Source organism: Saccostrea echinata, unplaced genomic scaffold (assembly GCF_033153115.1).
Source record: "Saccostrea echinata isolate AGI-Se365-2 ecotype Australia unplaced genomic scaffold, CSIRO_AGI_Sech_v1 ptg000002l, whole genome shotgun sequence".
Lineage (NCBI taxonomy): Eukaryota > Metazoa > Mollusca > Bivalvia > Ostreida > Ostreidae > Saccostrea > Saccostrea echinata.
The window spans coordinates 29,290,612-29,308,585 of NW_026889751.1; the positions used below are offsets into that span (position 1 = coordinate 29,290,612).

Below are 17,974 nucleotides of genomic sequence, written 5' to 3' on the forward strand. Positions count from 1 at the left end.
CTAGCCTGCAAATGTGTGCTTGTTTAGTGTCTTCTGCGTCTTAAACTTTCCAATTTATTTTACTTTATTTTCCTTAATTACGTCTTCTTGCATCTCTGACCTAAATCATTTAGTTCGCATTGGTATATCCTTACTCTTACATTAAGCTGTAATACAGTTTGCTACTTTGTACTCACTTATCTCGTAACATGCATATCGAATATCGATAGATGCTCATCAAATTGAATTCGATCTTAAGGCATGATCCTATTGAATTAGAGATCAATACAAAATTTTAAAAAAGACGAAAATTCCGATAATTTCACAACAGATATCAAACGGCATTCCTTTGAGACTATAACACGCTAACCACTACTCTACACGGCTCCTGATGAATAGTGGCATTTAAATTATGTTTGTGATATGACCCTTGACTAAATGAACTTCAAGTATTTCTCGGAAGATGCTATTGTTGTGTCATAAAAGTGTATCTTTAAGGTGGGTCTTTGCTCCGTGTTTTTGTTTACCAAAAAATGTATATTTTTATGAAAACTTTAAGGATAAACTTTTAAAAAAATAGAGCGAAGACCCACTCATATCGAAGAATTGTGTTACAGTATGAGAAAATGATCCTTTTTGCCCCCTTTAGAGTGTGTGTATTCATATGCTAATTCATAGGCAAATAATTTCAATCTTTGTTAGTTCTTTGCAATTTTGGAGATTTTACTTAACGTATACTTTAATGTTAGATGAAATATCAAAGGACATTTAGTTATAATTGAGATTTGAATTTTCACCTTCATGTTTATCGCACTACAGGCACTTCGCTCGCCTTGTTCGCCCATCTTCTTTTACTGAATTTTATAATCTAAAGAAGCCGATATCTAAAATGATTATTAATGATGAACATACCATTTGAGAAATTACTTATTTATCCTCATGACAAGGGATTTTTTTTTTGCAATATATGCCAACACATTTTTTGACAAGTCGTAAAAGCTGGAAATAGAGAGATTACTGATTCTGCTGTCAGTTTATCTATACCTAATGCTCCTAGACAAGTTATTCATACTATTTTATTCAACAGACTATTCAGCTAGTTTAATCTTAGCTAGGTTAAAATTATGATAGACTTACATCTTAAGTGTGGATGATTTATATTTTGCACAAACGTGCTTCATTGCATTAGAATTGATGTAGGCATTGCTTTTATTTATATATAACGGAGAAAACGAGCCATGAACATTTATTTTATTACAGTATCGAAGATTTCAACAAGAGCAACAATTAAGACGACTTTGACAACAACTACATTACCATTGTCAAAGATATCAATGTCAGCGGCGGCGATAAAAACGACAACGACAACATCAACCAAAACATCATTTCCTCATAAAACCAGAACTAGAAGTACTCAGCTTATTATGCCACGTACGTGTAAGATACCATATGAAACGCACGTGAAACATGAAACACATACGTGCATAGTCCAATCGCATGCTTACGTACGTTGTATAACGTATGGATAACTTGCACGTGACAACACACGTTTCACAAAACGTACGTAAAATATTCCTTTGGATTACACGTATGTGTTACGCATATTTCACGTATGTTTTACGTATAGTATGTGTTACCACACGTTACACCTATGTTAATGAACGTATACTTTACATATGTATGAACACCCACACATTACACGTACGTTATGAATGATATGTGCATTATCAACCACAAGTTTATATACACATATGGTTTACATGTGTATGAAAAGCTGTGTTTGAGAAGGCCATGTACATGTATTTACTAATAATATTAATACTGTCGCTCTTTTGCGTAGTAGTCGATAAAACTCCGAGGAACAACAAAAAGAAAACCTTTAGGGTTTTATTTTTCTTAATGACTAAAATTTTTATTTGACGTGCAATTGCAAGATTTAGAATGCACATGTAACAAACAAGTTGGCTAGATCACTATCCTCAGGCAAAAAAAACTCAATCAATTAAATCAGTGAAAGACATCAAGAATGAAAGGAAAAATAATGTGCTGTGAACAGTTTAATGAACAAGAAACATGCAGCAATATGAGACATTTGTGTTCCATGCATGCGACGGCTAAAATGATGTAGATTTACTGGTACACAAAAATTCAATTGAGAAAATTTTTAAACATGTATGTAAATTTGTTATTTGGGGGGGGGGGCATTTGGTATAAAGGAAATGATTTTATACTTGATATCTCGATTACTTATAAATTAACTTAATGGAACTGTTTTCGCGGTGGTGGTCGGAAACGTCTTTTGCGTGTGGGCAATGTGCTGTTGAATACAATGCGAGATCGATCATTGTGGACTTTATAAGGACAGACAAGAAATAATCTTTGGTGAATATATATCTTGTTGAACATTCGCTGAACCACGCTAATAAAACTCCGAGAGGAACTAGTCCTCATGTGTTACAATTTTACTGTACCTTTCACTAAGCTGACCCTTTTAACCATTTCTTTTTATAAATCGGTACTTTTGGTAAAATACTCTAAACATTCCTAATTAACAACCTACTATTTGGAGTTAACCCTCGGCAATACATTGTACTTTTGGCATAATTTTTATAATGTACTTAAATTGGTGACATTTCATGTACAAGGACTCGTTGTACAGGAGGACGTCTGGCTAAGAACAAAAACATTTTAAATTTAACAGTTCAATGTAAATTTTAAGGGATAAGAAAAGTTATTTTCAATGATCAATTAATAATATAGTTTTTCAGGGGCAGAGTATTATGATCTACTTAGTCTAAGTAAAAAGTCCTTCTTAAAAAGGGTTTCTAGATCATAGGTTGCATAGTTTAAATCTAGATGAAACCTTGTAACGATATAATCAATATTCTTATTATGAATAAAACCCGATCACCTCTTCTAGCCTGCAAATGTGTGCTTGTTTAGTGTGTTTTGCGTCTTAAATTTTCCAATTTATTTTACTTTATTTTCCTTAATTACGTCTTCTTGCATCTCTGACCTAAATTATTTAGTTCGCATTGGTATATCCTTACTCTTACATTAAGCTGTAATACAGTTTGCTACTTTGTACTCACTTATCTCGTAATATGCCTATCGAATATCGATAGATGCTCATAAAATTGAATTCGATCTTAAGGCATGATCCTTTTGAATTAGAGAGCAATACAAAATTAAAAAAAAAACAACGAAAATCCCGATAGTTTCACAACAGATATCAAACGGCATTCCTCAATAAATATTAAATGAGCGGTAGGTAGCGTCCGTATTACACTATCATATGAAAAAATATACATTCCGGAAATTTCCAGCTCCATTTCTTTTTTTCCGTTACGTGTGACGTACGTCACTGCACAGGAGTCTGACGTCTGCAAGGGACTGTCAGGAGCTGAACTAGGATAACAGTGAGAAATAAAATCAAATCAATAGTTATTCAATTACTCGATATTTCAGACTGTGTTGTATGTAAACTAATGGATGTGTTTCTTTTACTTCAGTGTATATTGTAAAATTTACCAAACAAGTTAGAATATTGACAAAGACAGAGTCAGCTGTCTTGGTCAACACCAGGTGTATTTTGTGGTTCAACGACGGTGCATTATATTTAAATGCAGGTGAATTTTAGAAAGCACTGCTGTAATTTTATTGTAAATATTTTTGATTTTTTACTTTGCTTATAAACTAAAAGACATATATCCTACTAATAATAAAGAATTTTGAGAGATGACAATGCCCTTTCAAAAGAACGCTTTTATTTTACCAATAAGATGCCAATAAAACCCTAGATGGAAAACTCCCACCCTCCCTATATATTTATATAATCATAATGGAAAGTATTATCTTTTTGGGTAATGCACTTATTTTTCAAATGTTTTTGCACTTTTCATCCTTATGAATATAAATAATGTATTTTGAGGTTGTTATTGTAATTTTTATGTGATATTTTTAAATGAAACTCCAGGATGGTGGTTGAAGGTCATCTACTAGTTCACTTAATGGCAAAATTGGACATCATTTATCACTTACAGATTCTGAAAGTGTAAGCAGCATAAGGGTAATACCCGAGAAAAGAAATCAGATAACCTGATACCATTTCTATGGCACGCCAAATTCACAAAAATGAGCTAAACATAGTTTCACAATTAAATACAATAAGTTTATCGACTGTAAACTATAGTTTATGGACCGTAAACTATAGTCAACCGCGTTAATCTATATTCCACATCCCTAAACCATAGTTAACGCCTTAATATATGTTTCACAAGTGTAAACTATAACACTAAATACATGTACAATCATTTGCGTTTGTGAAACATATTTTATCTGATAAAAACGGTTTCTTGCTTTTTAAACAATGGTTTATAACTCTAAACTATAGTTAACAAATATTATAGTTTACGATTCTAAACTCTAACTTACGTATGATTAAGGCGCCGAATTCACAAAATTGTGAAAAACAGTTTTACATACTTTGAGAAACAGAATTTAACGAAAGTATCTGTAATTTTGAATCAGAGATGTACACTTTTCTATGAAACTATATTTAACAACTCAAAACTATAGTTTACGATCAAAACAATAGTAAATGATAGTTTCGTTTGTAAATCATAGATATGGTTAATCCTGATTATAGCATGAACCTATTTTGCAATGCAACGATTGTTTTCATAGGTTGTTAAAAATAAATATCTTGTTGACATTAAAAGTATATTTTCTATCAATTCTAAAGCAAGCCTAATAATGGAAATAAAAAGAAAAGTGAAAGGACGTTTATTTCTTATTTAAAAGAGAAAAAATGAGAAAAGTGCATGTAGACGGTTTGTAATCATTTTTTTCGTCATCAGTAATGAAATGAACCCTGCCGTCTTTCTAACCTTTTGTACTGATCAGACAAAGATGGCTGGACATTCCTGCTATCAAAAGAGTTGCTGAAAGCTTGACATATAAATTAAAGATTATTACTCCAATAATTTTGCTTTCATAATGCAGGATCTTATTTTCTTTTTTATAAATCCTACGGCAATGACTCACATTTAGTATTGCCTCTCGTAATTGGTTACGCGAGATTCTGAATTGAAAACTGTAGTTAAAATTTAAATGTGTTTAGAAAAATAAACTATATTTAACACTTCTAAACTATAGTTTACGAGTATGAATTATAGTTTATGAAGCTAAACTATGATTGACAATTGTGAATTATAGTTTATCTCTCAAAACTATAGTTGAAGATCGTTAAGTATATTTTACGTCTGTTAAATATAGTTTATGAGCATTAATGGTAGTAAACTATAGTATAGTTTAATCTATGATTAAGGAATGTTAAAGATATAATAAACAAATATACAATGAAGTTTCAAGATTTGTGAAACAATGTTTAACAAACTCTAAACTGTGGTTAACAAATGTAAATAAAACTTTACAAATGAAAATCCACCCTAACAAAAATAAACTATGGTCAACTCTAGTTCACTATAGTTGATTATTGTTTACATTTGTATCAAAGCTTTTACTATAGTAAATCAACGTTTTCACCATAGTAAATAAACGTATTTTTACTATGGATGTCAGATTCTTATATCTTATGTTCTCTAATTCATACATGTACAATATTCAAGGGCAATTTTATTTGTATATTGGCATATTATTTAAAAATTTTACATCAATGGTATTTTTTAAAGAAATTTCATGCTTCAAAATCTCAAAATGTTCTTCATAAAAAGTTTTATAGTAAATCAAAGTATCAAAGTATTTACTGTAGTTAACTTATTTTTGTGAAATTGGTGTGCCAGACATTTCTTTTAGTTTTGCATGTTCCTCATATAATGATGTGTAGTAAATTTCATTCGCAAGAGGAAAAATGTTAAAAGTTGTCATTAAATCAATTTTTCATCTTGATGGAATGTTCTGTTGCTATAAATGTCCATGATGTCTAGAATGCAAGTATTTTTTAACACAGAGGCTGTATTTTTACCTCAATGACAATAAGTAATCCCCTGGATTACTTTTTTTAACCAAAGTTCTATTTTTACTTCTCACATTAATATTTACAGCAGTGAAGGAGAAACTTCAGGAGTACTGTACAACAGTACTTTTATGAAATGGTGTAAATCAGATATAGATATTAAAAAAAACTCCAATGAAATTTCAGAAAATTTGAAATCACAAAAATTTTACCAACATGAATAACATCAAAACGTAAGACCTACACTTATAACAACCATTCTCTACGATAAATTGAAATTCAGGCATTTTGACACCATAGACAGGCAGCTTTTTTCAATAAAATGGAACTTTTAAATATACTTACTTTGTCAGTAGTCATTTGCAAAATTATTTCGTTAAAAACATTCTCATTGTACACACAAATACTCTGAAGTTGATATTTAAAAGATGTTTAAGTTTATGGTTGACAATATCTATGTAGATTTTGGAAATCAGGTCTTCTAATAATCTGTTGGAATTCCCATGAGTACCAATTGCGCTCTGTTATCAGCAGACCTTTTTTTGCATTTATACGAAGCAGAATTTATTCAAAAGTTTCTACATGAAAAGAAAACACTTGCTGTACATGTGGCCTTCAACTTGACATCAATTTAGATATGTCGACGACATATTATCAATCAACAATAGTTACTTCCGTTCATCTGTTGATTCGAGATATATATATATATATATATATATATATATATATATATATATATATATATATATATATATATATATATATATATATATATATATATATATATATATATATATATATATATATATATATATATATATATATACACCAGTGATTTTGAAATAAAAAGTTCCTTTGAGTCTGACACATCTGTTTCATAATTGGATATTTTACTAGAAAAAGACGTTCATTGTATCCTAAAATTCAAGCTTTATAATAAATTAATGACAAGTTTTATGACTTTTTTCATACTAATTGTTAGGCCATTATTTACACACTGAATTGTCGACGGATTTTTTCGTTATTTTCCGATCATGACAAGGAGCACACGGCGGGTGTGACCGGTCGGCCGGGGATACGCACTCTTCCATGGCACTTGATCCCACCTCTGATGTCTTAGGGGTCCGTGCTTGCTCTGAGCCTATTTTGTAATATTTAATGGACTTATGAGCTCGAATACTGTTCGTTATCTCCAGATATTTCATGTGATGACATCATCTTTTCAATCGTCAACTTCCCTTGTTTATATAGCAATATACCCTTATCACCTGCATATTGTGTTTATGCCTCGCAGTTGAGTCGATAAGCAAGAGCATGCTCTACGTATGAAAAATTTTTACAACAAGGCAAGCTATTGACAAACAATTTGGTGAAACAAGGAAATCAACAATCTCGTTTGAAGTCATAATTTCGCAAATTTTATGGTCCATACAATGACCTTGTCAGCAAATTTAATCTATCACTAAGCTGATGCTGACTGACGTTTTCCATACTAATTGTAAAGCCAATATTTACACACAATTTTCTACGGATTTTTCCGTTATTTTCTGATTTTCACAAGGAGCATTCGGGGGTGTAACCGTTTGACAGGAGATGCTCACTCCTCCATGGATTACACATCTGATGTTTTAGAGGTCTGTGTTTGCTCTACTCCCTATTCGTATATTTTTTGGAGTTTGAGTTTGAATATTGTTTGTTATCTCCATATTTCATTCGAGCAGACAGGAGAACAGATAGGTCCATGCCACTTCAAGGTTTAAAACATTTACGCCATTTATTAAATTAACATTTACCTAGGTGATATTCAAGTAAGCAATATTTTTATTAGCCCACCTGAGCTGTAATTTCAAGCTTTTCCTGATTATCCAGTGTCTGTTTGTCTATCAGTCCTTCTGTAAAGATCTGATACATTTCCAACTTCTTCCGCAGGAAAAACTGGCCCAATTTTAGACAAACTTGGCACAGAACTTTCGGAGGTATATGGGAATCAATGTTTCAAAAGACCAAATTCAAAAAGAGGTAACAGAGAAAGGTAAAAGTAAGATGACATCATTTTAAAATCTTTACAAGGACAACATTGCTCGTAAAAAATAAAATCTTGTGATAGATTTCTGGCATAGTGAAGATTGCAAGTCCTAACCCTTAAGGATCAGATGGGGATACAATTGGATTTCAGATTTTACTGCAGACTATATAGGATCAAATATTCAAAAATCTGAAGACACGACCAGAGAGGATGAAACTGGTGTGAAAGCTTTAAATTCTAAATTCTTCAAATTAGGACCTTTATGGATATGGTAGGGCCACAATAGGGGATCAACGTTTTTATCAAGATTTTACAATGTAATATGTTGAGAAAAATAAATCTTCAAAAATCATTTCAAGACCCACTGGTCTTGACAAGAGGAATTGATGTGAAAGTTTCCTAACAAAGTGTAAATTCTAAATTGATAAAATTATGGCCCTCAAGTGTAGGATGGGGCTACAACAGGAAATTACTGATATCATTTTGTATGTGAATATACGTGAAAATTTCAAGAACCAAGCTAGGTAAGGATCAATCAGTTACAGATCAAGAGATCAACATAATTGATACATATATTTCTAAAAGAAATTAAACTTTGTGATAAGCTGATTTTTTTAGAAAGCAGAATTAATTATTTTTCCTCTTTCTTTTCAGACGAAGTTTGTAAGGGGATGTATTTGGGAATTGTCTTGTCTATTTGTCTGTCTTATCAGAGCTATAAGTTTGCATTGGAAGCTCATAATTGATGAAGTTTGCTTATGATTTCAGGGTAAGTCATGACCTTGACTAACATAATTTAAGCAAAATCGAGATCACTGGCAGTGAAAAATGAGAATATTATGAACTAAGGATTATGAACTATTCTTACTTCTCTAATAAGAATAGCAGTACTTGATCTTTAACACGAAGAAAATACATGAGTTGAAAATGTTTTTTACCCTTAATCTAAAGTAATTTGGCCAAGTTAAAGGTCACTTTTAGAAGAATAAAAAATTGAAATTACTGTCCTAACTACGAAAGCCCAGAAGGCTCATTCGAGATTCGAGTTTCAAAATACGAGATTCGAAATTCGAGATTCGAGATTCAAGATCCAAAATAACCAATCAAAAGGCGGATTCAATATTTGATTACTCCCCTTTATTAAGTTTTTACTATCAAGAAATCGCTGAATATATTGATAACAAATGGGTCATTTGCATAATTAATAATGCAAGAAAAAATGTTATATGTATCAAAACAAAATACAAATGAATTTTGGGTAACGTTTTGTAAAATATGTATAAAATCTTATTTTCCTCATTAAACAAAACAGTAGATACATATATAGAATATTATATGGTCTTATCGTTGACTTGCAAAATTAGTTTGCATGTCGATAAATTATTTAATATGCACATTGATGAGGGAGGAACATATTATTGATATGAATTGCTGAGGATCGTCTTTACACTGCACAGAAATTTAATTAAGGATACATTTCATTACATGTAAGGGTGAATTTGTGCAGTTAGACTGATCAACTATTTGATATGGAATAAAATAAATTCCAGTCTGTATTGTTTATATGATTTTTTTTTAATTAATTCAAGTATTCAAAGCCTTAATTGAAAACTCAGTTTTTTTGTATTTCTCATATTGGGAAACAGTGGCGTATATTCCCTTCGGCTAATGTGTAAACTAATGTGAGGTCACCTATTTCACTTAAAGCGCATTATTGCCGAATTGCGGATAGGCAAGGAGGGAGTCGCCCCCTCTCAATAGAAGGGGGGGGGGTTCGGAGGCTCACTTTCTGCGATCTTGGAGACATCTATCATTGTCATTTTTCCAGTGAATATAATTAGAAATCATTTAAACATATTTTTATGATACAGAAAAAATCTTCATGACAACCTTGTAATAAAATTGAGAAATTTTAAAATCCTTACACAGTGCATGGAAATTATGGAAACTTCTTTACTGAATAATCTAAATATAATTTTTAAAATGTTTTATGTTTGACTCCCTACTAACCCAAACATATTAGTAGTCCCCTGTTGATGTCATTTTTAATAGTCTGATATCGACTTCAGGGTAACATTTCAATTTTAGATTTAACCAGCTATAAAAATCAGAAGTTTTGTATACTGTAAAAATTGGATAGGCATAAAAGAGTGGATTGCTAAAAATACTTTTATTGCATTTGATGAAAATATATTCTAGTAACTGGTAAATGAATAAGATTTATGGTCAACTTTCCCCCATTTTTCAATCAAATACATGTATAAATATTTTTTTTTATTTTTGCATCAAGAAAATGAAGTGTAGGCTACAGCCTTTTTGCCTATATGGAATATACACCATTGGGAAAGCGAACGCGATTTTTCTTTATCACTACTACGATGTCTTTCAAGATTTTCTGTGTACACTAAAAAGGCATACATGAACTAAGTAATTTTAATACATGTAGGTACTCATTAAGGCTATACGATTTTTTCAAAGTCCTTAAGGTGTATAGAGGGTGCATTTTTTTGTTAAAATAATTAATTTTTTATCATTATTAAATACTTTCATATCTTTTTTTCTCTATGGCCATTACATCATGTATTGAAACTTGTGTATTGATTGGTTATGTATCTTGCGAGACCCGAGCGGTTTCCTTATCAATTATTATCGAATATATAATTATTTTGCCCATGCATAGCAAGATTGACACTGAATGTTGATAACCGAACATTTGTCTACCGTTGTAATAAAATAAACAACATAGCCATAGGACCCTGGGCACGTGCCCCCCCCCCCCCCCCATTCCTCTTATATTTCTTACCGATATAATTTACTATAGAAAACATAGCAACTTTGTCCTTATGTCCTTTCAAAAATAACATCTAATACCCGTGATAACCCCTTGTTTTTTTTTGGGGGGGGGGAGCTTTACAGTGATTTTTTTTTTTAATTTTATTATTTCCTACGGGCCTGAACAAAGAGAAATCATAATTTTTTTAAGCATGTATATTTCAGCCATCCGTACATGTACTGATGGGGCTGTCTTTTGGTTTCACAAACTTGGTCACTGGTCACTTTCTTACACCTTGTCACAAACTATATCCACTTTGAAACCCGTATTACTAATTATTATTAATCGCTAGTCTCTTGTTTTATTTCACACTTGAAACCCGTATTAGTCACTGGTCACCTTCTAATACCTTGTTACAAACTATATCCTCTTTGAAACCCGTAGTTCTATTTATCATTAATCGGTAGTCACTTGTTTAATTGCACACTAATAATTCTCATCGACTACAATACGCCCCTTCCCCCTACTTTTGCTCTTTGAATCCGATTAACAATATTTATTATTATATGACATCGAACATGTAAACAAAGTAGATAATACGATATAGATATTCTTGATATAAATCTATTATAATATTTAAGAAGTTATAATATAAATTTAAGCATATTTTGCAGACCAAAAACCCAATATTTTTTCTAATTTCGTTCTGATATATATAGCACTCTTTCTTGCATTGTAATATAATCAAATGACCTCTTCGGTTTGAATATATTCAATGATTTCTTGAAGGTCGAAACTTAGCAGAGGGGAGTAATTGAATCTCAAACCGTCTTTTGATTGGTTAGCTTGGATCTTGAATCTCGAAACTCGAATTTCGAATCTCGTATTCCGAAACTCGAATCTCGAATGAGCCTTCTGGGCTTTCGTACCTAACCAAGTGTTGTAATAGAACAAATTAGCAAGCTCATTCATGACATAAAGATTTCTTAAGAGGGAGTTTTTTTTAGGACTTTGACTCAAGGTCATTTGGACAAGTTCAAGGTCACTTGCAGAAAAGTCTGCTCCAATATTAAAAAGAAAACATTGGGTGCAGCAGTTTAAAAAAATACAGCGAGTGTATTTTTTTGGTTCACCCACAATACATGTACTTATTCAAATTTGCCATGTTGAGAATAATCTAAGGGGAGACAATTGAGGATTATGAAAAGTCAAGGTCTAAAGATCAAGGTTATTAATTCATGTAATAGTTTTCTAGGTTTAAGATACAAAATTTAGGGACCTAAACCTTCATTCATATTTTGTGATGTACGGTATTTAAAACCAATAGGAATCAACTTTGGGTTTATCTCTGGAAAATAATCATGTTTCATAAAAGTGTGTTTTTCTTTAAAAGTATCTATTTTCTTTTTCTTTTCAGAAAAAGAGAAATGCAGAAAATGAAATGATGTTAAAAGACTCAACATTAAATTTGACTTAATTTTCGCATGTCTTTTATGATAATTGCTTAAAGTGCAATAAAGATCAAGAAAAGTGAGGTGAAGAATATCAAGATATGTACATGTACTTCAAAATGTAGACCAATTATTCAACAGATGAAAAGAGAAGTCTTGGAAGAAATTTTGACAAATGCTTGGATTGAATGTTTTAATCTTTGTTTCACATATGTTTACGATTTGTGAAAATAAATGTTCAAAACGTATATTTTACACGTGGTTTGACACAGGTATGGTACACATATATTTAGCATATGAGCAGTGCATTTAACGAACACATTATACACATGTATCGAGAAAAAACGTAGTTCATACGTGAATCATATGAATAACGTACGTGTTTAACGGATGTGTAACGTATGGTAGTAATCACGTTTGTTAAAAATATGTGTCACGCATGACATTCATACGTATGAAACGTACCTTTAACGTACGTGGTACCTAAATCACATTTAACGTAGATGTGGCCACATACGTTTCACATATGTGAAACGTACGTGGCACATTTTGCTGTGTTCATGCTTTTCATTCAATAACAGTTTCGAAGATTTCAACAAGATCAACAATTAAGACAACCTTGGCAACAACTACAATTCCATTATCAAAGATATCAATGACTCAGGAGACAAAAACGACAGCAACAAAACCAACAAAAATATCATTTCCTCAAAAAGCTAAAACTAGAAATAAACCAACAATTCCAAAATTACTTTCAACGAGAACACCTTTAACAACAGAAGTTACAACAAAAAGAACAATAAAAACCAATTTCCCGAATCGGACAACTACTCAACAAACAACATCCAAAAATATTTTGAGTAAATTTTTAAGTTCTGCACCAGGAACTTTGAACAGTCCTTTGCCACCACTGTCTTCAACAGCAGAGATTGTCAAAACCTCGAAAACGACACATGTTGTTATAACTACTGGTAAGAAAGAGGCAGAAAGGGCACAAAAACTCTGAAAAAAAATATAATTTCATAATCTTAATTTGATCAAATGCATTAAATGATATGTATAATCTATCTTTTTTTCTAATGAAATTCACTGAACTGACGTAAATTGCCGAATAATAGAGATTGAGTATGAAATTGAAGTAAACATTTATGCTATAAATTTTTAGGTCATTTGAGTCTTTAAAGTGACCTATTTCTTTCTTCTGTTTTCGTCCGTCGCTGTGCGTCATACGTTAACATTTAACATTTTCAGCTTCTCTGTAATCGCTGAACCAATTCAACCAATTTTTGCATACAACATCTATGCAGGTGAGGGGGAACAAAAATTGTGAATTTCATGGTCCCTGTCCCCTTGGGGCCTGAGGGTTTGGGCAAAAACCATCAAATTTCATGCAAGCTTTAAAAATGTTCTGTACTCCTGGACATCAAGCAGTCAAACTGTTGTCATGATTGTAATAAGCATTGATTCCTCTACCAAATTGTGAAATTCATCGCCCAAAGGTTAGGAGTTTTGGTGCAAAGGTCGGGCTATATAGATCAGTGAAAGAGCATGATTTCTTGTTTGAAAATCTTCTTCTTCGCTTCTGGGTATTAATTAAACTAACTAGATACATCTGTAATAGTTATGATGAGCAAGGGTGCCTTTTCCAAGATTGTGAAATTCATGACCCCCTGGTCAGGAGGTTCTGGTGTTAGGGCGGGGCTCTATGGATTATATAGTTAAAATGCATTTCTTGCTTGAAAATCTTCTTCTCTGGTCCTGGGTACTAAACAAACATAGCTATGATGAGGAAGGGCGCCTCTTCATAGCCCCTGGGTCAAGGGTTCTGGTGTTAGGGCGGGGCTCTATTGATTATTTAGTGAAAGTGCATTAATTGTTCGAAAATCTTCTCTTCTGGTTATTATTTTAACAAACCAAGTGCAAGGTTATGATAAGCAAGAAAGTCTCTCTTCCAGAATTGCAAAATTCATGGCCCAAGGTATAGGGTGCTGGTGAAAGGGGGTTGGACTCTATTGATTAGTTGGATCGAGGTCTCTGTTGATGGACTGTTAGTCCCCGAGGGGTCTCTACAACCCAGCAGCTAAGTACTTCATTACTAGCTTGAAAATACGGATATATATTTAATCGATGTTGTAAAATTTAGAAATTTACTTCAAAATTATCTCCCTCATGCATAGCTCTGATCCTTCAAAGTATTTTGCTCCAGTCTTTAGCACCTTTTTCAGCTCTTTAAAGTGTTTTTATTTAAAATTTTGAATTTCCAACGTTACGGCATTACTGAAGAGACACGATTTGTCGAAATGCGCATCTAGTGCATCAAAATTTGTACCGTATATAGTTTACATTTAGTGAAATGCATTAATTCTTTAAAAATTTTCTTCTCTGCTCCTGGGCATTAAACAAACTAACTAGATATATAGTTAAGACAAGCAAGGGTGTTTCTTCGAAAATTGAAATTCATGACCCCTGGGTCAGGGGTTCTGGAATTAGGACGGGGCTGTAATGATTACATGTACAGGAGAAAGGAAGAAACCAGGCGTGAGCCCTATCTAGTGATTAGGTATACAGGGTACTCCGTAGTCAAATTTAGTAAAAAAGCAATGTACTAACAAATGGTATAGAACACGTCAGATACAATACGACCCAACGATTGGTTAAATTTACAAACAAGGTCATTATAACACCCTAAGAATTTGCTGGCTTTAAATAAAGCTGACTTTAAAGGAGGTCGTTGAAAGTAATTTAACATCAACTAATTTGTCAGTAGCTTGTCTCGTTTTACAAATTGATTGTAGTCAGAGCATGCCCTTGCATATAGAAGAAAGGAATTTTACGATGAAAAACTGAAGTCAACCCATTTGTCATACAGTTTAGGTAGTAGTTTGTAATCAGCGTCTATGTCAGTAAAACATCCGAATATGAAAAAGTCTTTTCTTTAGAATTGACTAGGAACTATCGCGTTAACAATGTAAATCTGAGTGTTACAAAATCAGTTAAATGGTTTGTTAATATCTGGCCTATGTAAAGTTTACACTGAGTTCCTTGATACTATCAAAATTTGATAATCTCAGACATCAAGTACTACAATTGGATTGGTGTCTACTTAACAAGTAAGATTAATGCACTATGTGGTAAGTTGACAAATCAGCCTTAACATCACTCTGAAACTCCTTATATTTATATATTTTAATGAAAAAAATTAAGTACCATGATTTTACTTTGGGATTACCAGAGTACTCTTTATTTCATTGTTTTTACGTTTTGTAGACTTACAACATATGATAACTTCAGAAATACAAAATTCATCAAGTACAAAGTTGATTGCTGGAACCACACCGATGCCTAATGGGCCTATTTTCAGTCGCAAAATGGGTTTGAAAATAACAATTCATAACTATAATTCATTTTTATTTGTTTTTAGATTTATTGTTTTGTTAAAATGCCTACCTAATTTTTTTTTAAATTTCGTTTTGTGTTTCATTTGTAAGGTTTTTGATGTTTCTGTATATTATTTTAAATATTCTTATAATGATCCGATTTATGTAAGAATATAATCAGTTTTATTATTTTTTATTGGTAACCTTTTTGATATTGTTCAAATAAATCTATGTAAGAATAGTTATATTTCTTGCCTTGTACATTTAGTGATTCTGATGGTAGGAGTGGTAGTAGTAGAAGTGACTATTATAATTGTGGGTATCCTAGTGGTCAGACGATGCAGACAACAACGGTAAGTAAAATATCAAAATCAATAAGATTTCTTTCATATTATAGCAACTATTGTGTCAATGTAAGAATAAAAGAAAATATAGTATTCGACAATGAAAACTGGAGGATGTCTATATTTTTACGATGGTTGTTCGGAAAGTTCGTGGACTACGTCATTCTTCTTTATACTATCTTCAAGAAATTTAAAACGAGCACATTTTCATACGTAAAATGTTTATTTTGTTTAAGTGTGAAGTTTCATTCCATCTGATTTAATAGAATTCATGTTATTTAATTTTAAAATAAACACGTTTTGTAATCACGGCGCAAACTCAAGAACACTGTAACGTCAAAAACATACCAACTTGAGGTTCTCAAAAATACTATCCCTATACATTTCACACAGTATTGGCAAATACCAGTGCACTCATTAAAACGTTTCTCTATCACTTGAAATCTATTTTGCTAACAATTGTTTTAGTAGCATCATTTTGTTTGTCAATGTTATATATTTTTTTCACTGCATAAGTTTGCTTTTACAAGTTAAGCATCTGTGAAGTGTTGAACTCTTAGCATGACGTTACGAACTTTTCAATGTTTTTGATAAGATTTTACAGATAATCCGCCTTTCTCACAAATCACCATCGTCTATGCAGAGTAGTCTGTCATTCAAATACCTCTTGTACCACGTACACAGACATGCATGGCTCCCTTTTGACATATTTCCTACTTCCTCCGGCATTTTCAGTTTTTTTTGAAGTTTTTTCGAGTACAACACAAAATTGTTTGGTTAACTGCTGCTCCGTGACGTTCTACGACGTCATCTTTTTTCCCTTTTTCAATGAGGACTACCTATCTTTAGAAACTGATTTCTTTTCAACGAAGCAAAATATTAAGTCATAATTTGGAATCAGAAAAGATGAAACAATTCTCAATTGAACGTGTAGAATTTGTCCGTTTTTATGTCATTTTACAGACGATATGACTTCAGACATTATTTAGTGTCTTGATTGTAAATTACAAAACTTTGAAGTGCTCCGTGATCCGATTTTCGCATTTTTAGTCTAAATAAGTTTGATATAAACCACGATATTTTGAAAATTTTTAATACACATCATTTGAATTTACTGTTGAAATATTTCCTCCAAATTTGGATATAATATATATATAAGTAAAAAAGTTATGACGGTAGTCCACGAACTTTCCGAACAACCCTTGTACAACAAAAACTTTAAAATAATTTTGTTTTGTTCCTATAGAAACAACACAAGACCCAATAAAGCAAATGACCGCCGAGCTGTCTCTAATGTATATGCCACTTCTCCTGATGAGGCATGTGATGAGAATCAATATAAGGATGTCTCTGAAGGGGTTTATGATACAACTTTAAAACGACGATCTCATGTCAACTGTAGCTCAAATGAATATTCCACAGGAAGTTTCTATTCTCGTATGTTTCGAGGTTCAAACAATGACAGAAGAAGACCAATAGAAGAAAATCTACCAATGTCTTGAATATGAAGAGATTAAAAACGGAAATAAATTACTTTTACCTAAGACAAACAAAGGTTTACTGTGTGATCTTTTGTGGTCGGATCCTGACAAAATGGCTGAACGATGTTATTGTGTGTTCATGTTTAACAATGTTTTCTTTTATTGTTGAATGTTTTTTTTTTAAATCTTACCCTAAATGAAATATTCTTGGCTCATTCCTACCGTCTGTAGTTTTGGCGATAAAGATATTTAGGAGAAATTTTATGTCAAACTAATGTTATCGAAAATAAATTCATTTTATGTTATTTGTATTTTTTCCCTGTAAACTGAAAAAGCTCTGTGAGGGAATGGTAAAAGTCGTGAGAACCCTCGCGCAAATCTTAGAATCCGGAGGCCGAATGCCTATAAATCATATCAATATAAACAGAGATCTTCGAGAATTGCTTTTATTTGGAATTGAGAAACTTAATTGCTAGCATAGGACTGCCGTGTCAGATGTTTTACATAAATTAATTTAAGGATGTAAATTAAATATTTATTTTATATGAGTTTTTCATATAAATTTG

General features: G+C 32.0%; 1 protein-coding gene across 1 annotated transcript; it reads left to right on the forward strand.

Moving 5' to 3' along the window:
• Window positions 1-12,792: 12,792 nt before the first annotated feature.
• On the forward strand, window positions 12,793-17,712 carry LOC133202471 (uncharacterized). The gene is made up of 3 exons (XM_061338310.1): window positions 12,793-13,177; window positions 15,852-15,936; window positions 17,174-17,712. Exons 1-3 carry the CDS (start codon window positions 12,862-12,864, stop codon window positions 17,427-17,429), a joined length of 657 nt encoding a protein of 218 aa, XP_061194294.1. The 5' UTR covers window positions 12,793-12,861; the 3' UTR covers window positions 17,430-17,712.
• The last annotated feature ends 262 nt before the right edge of the window (window positions 17,713-17,974 follow it).

Bases quoted from the DNA above. Each gene is read 5' to 3' on its own strand.
- LOC133202471 (XM_061338310.1), top strand. From the start codon at position 12,862: ATGACTCAGGAGACAAAAACGACAGCAACAAAACCAACAAAAATATCA. The intron at 13,178-15,851 runs GTAAGAAAGAGG...TTGTACATTTAG, and splicing joins ACATGTTGTTATAACTACTG to TGATTCTGATGGTAGGAGTG. The intron at 15,937-17,173 runs GTAAGTAAAATA...TTGTTCCTATAG, and splicing joins AGACGATGCAGACAACAACG to AAACAACACAAGACCCAATA.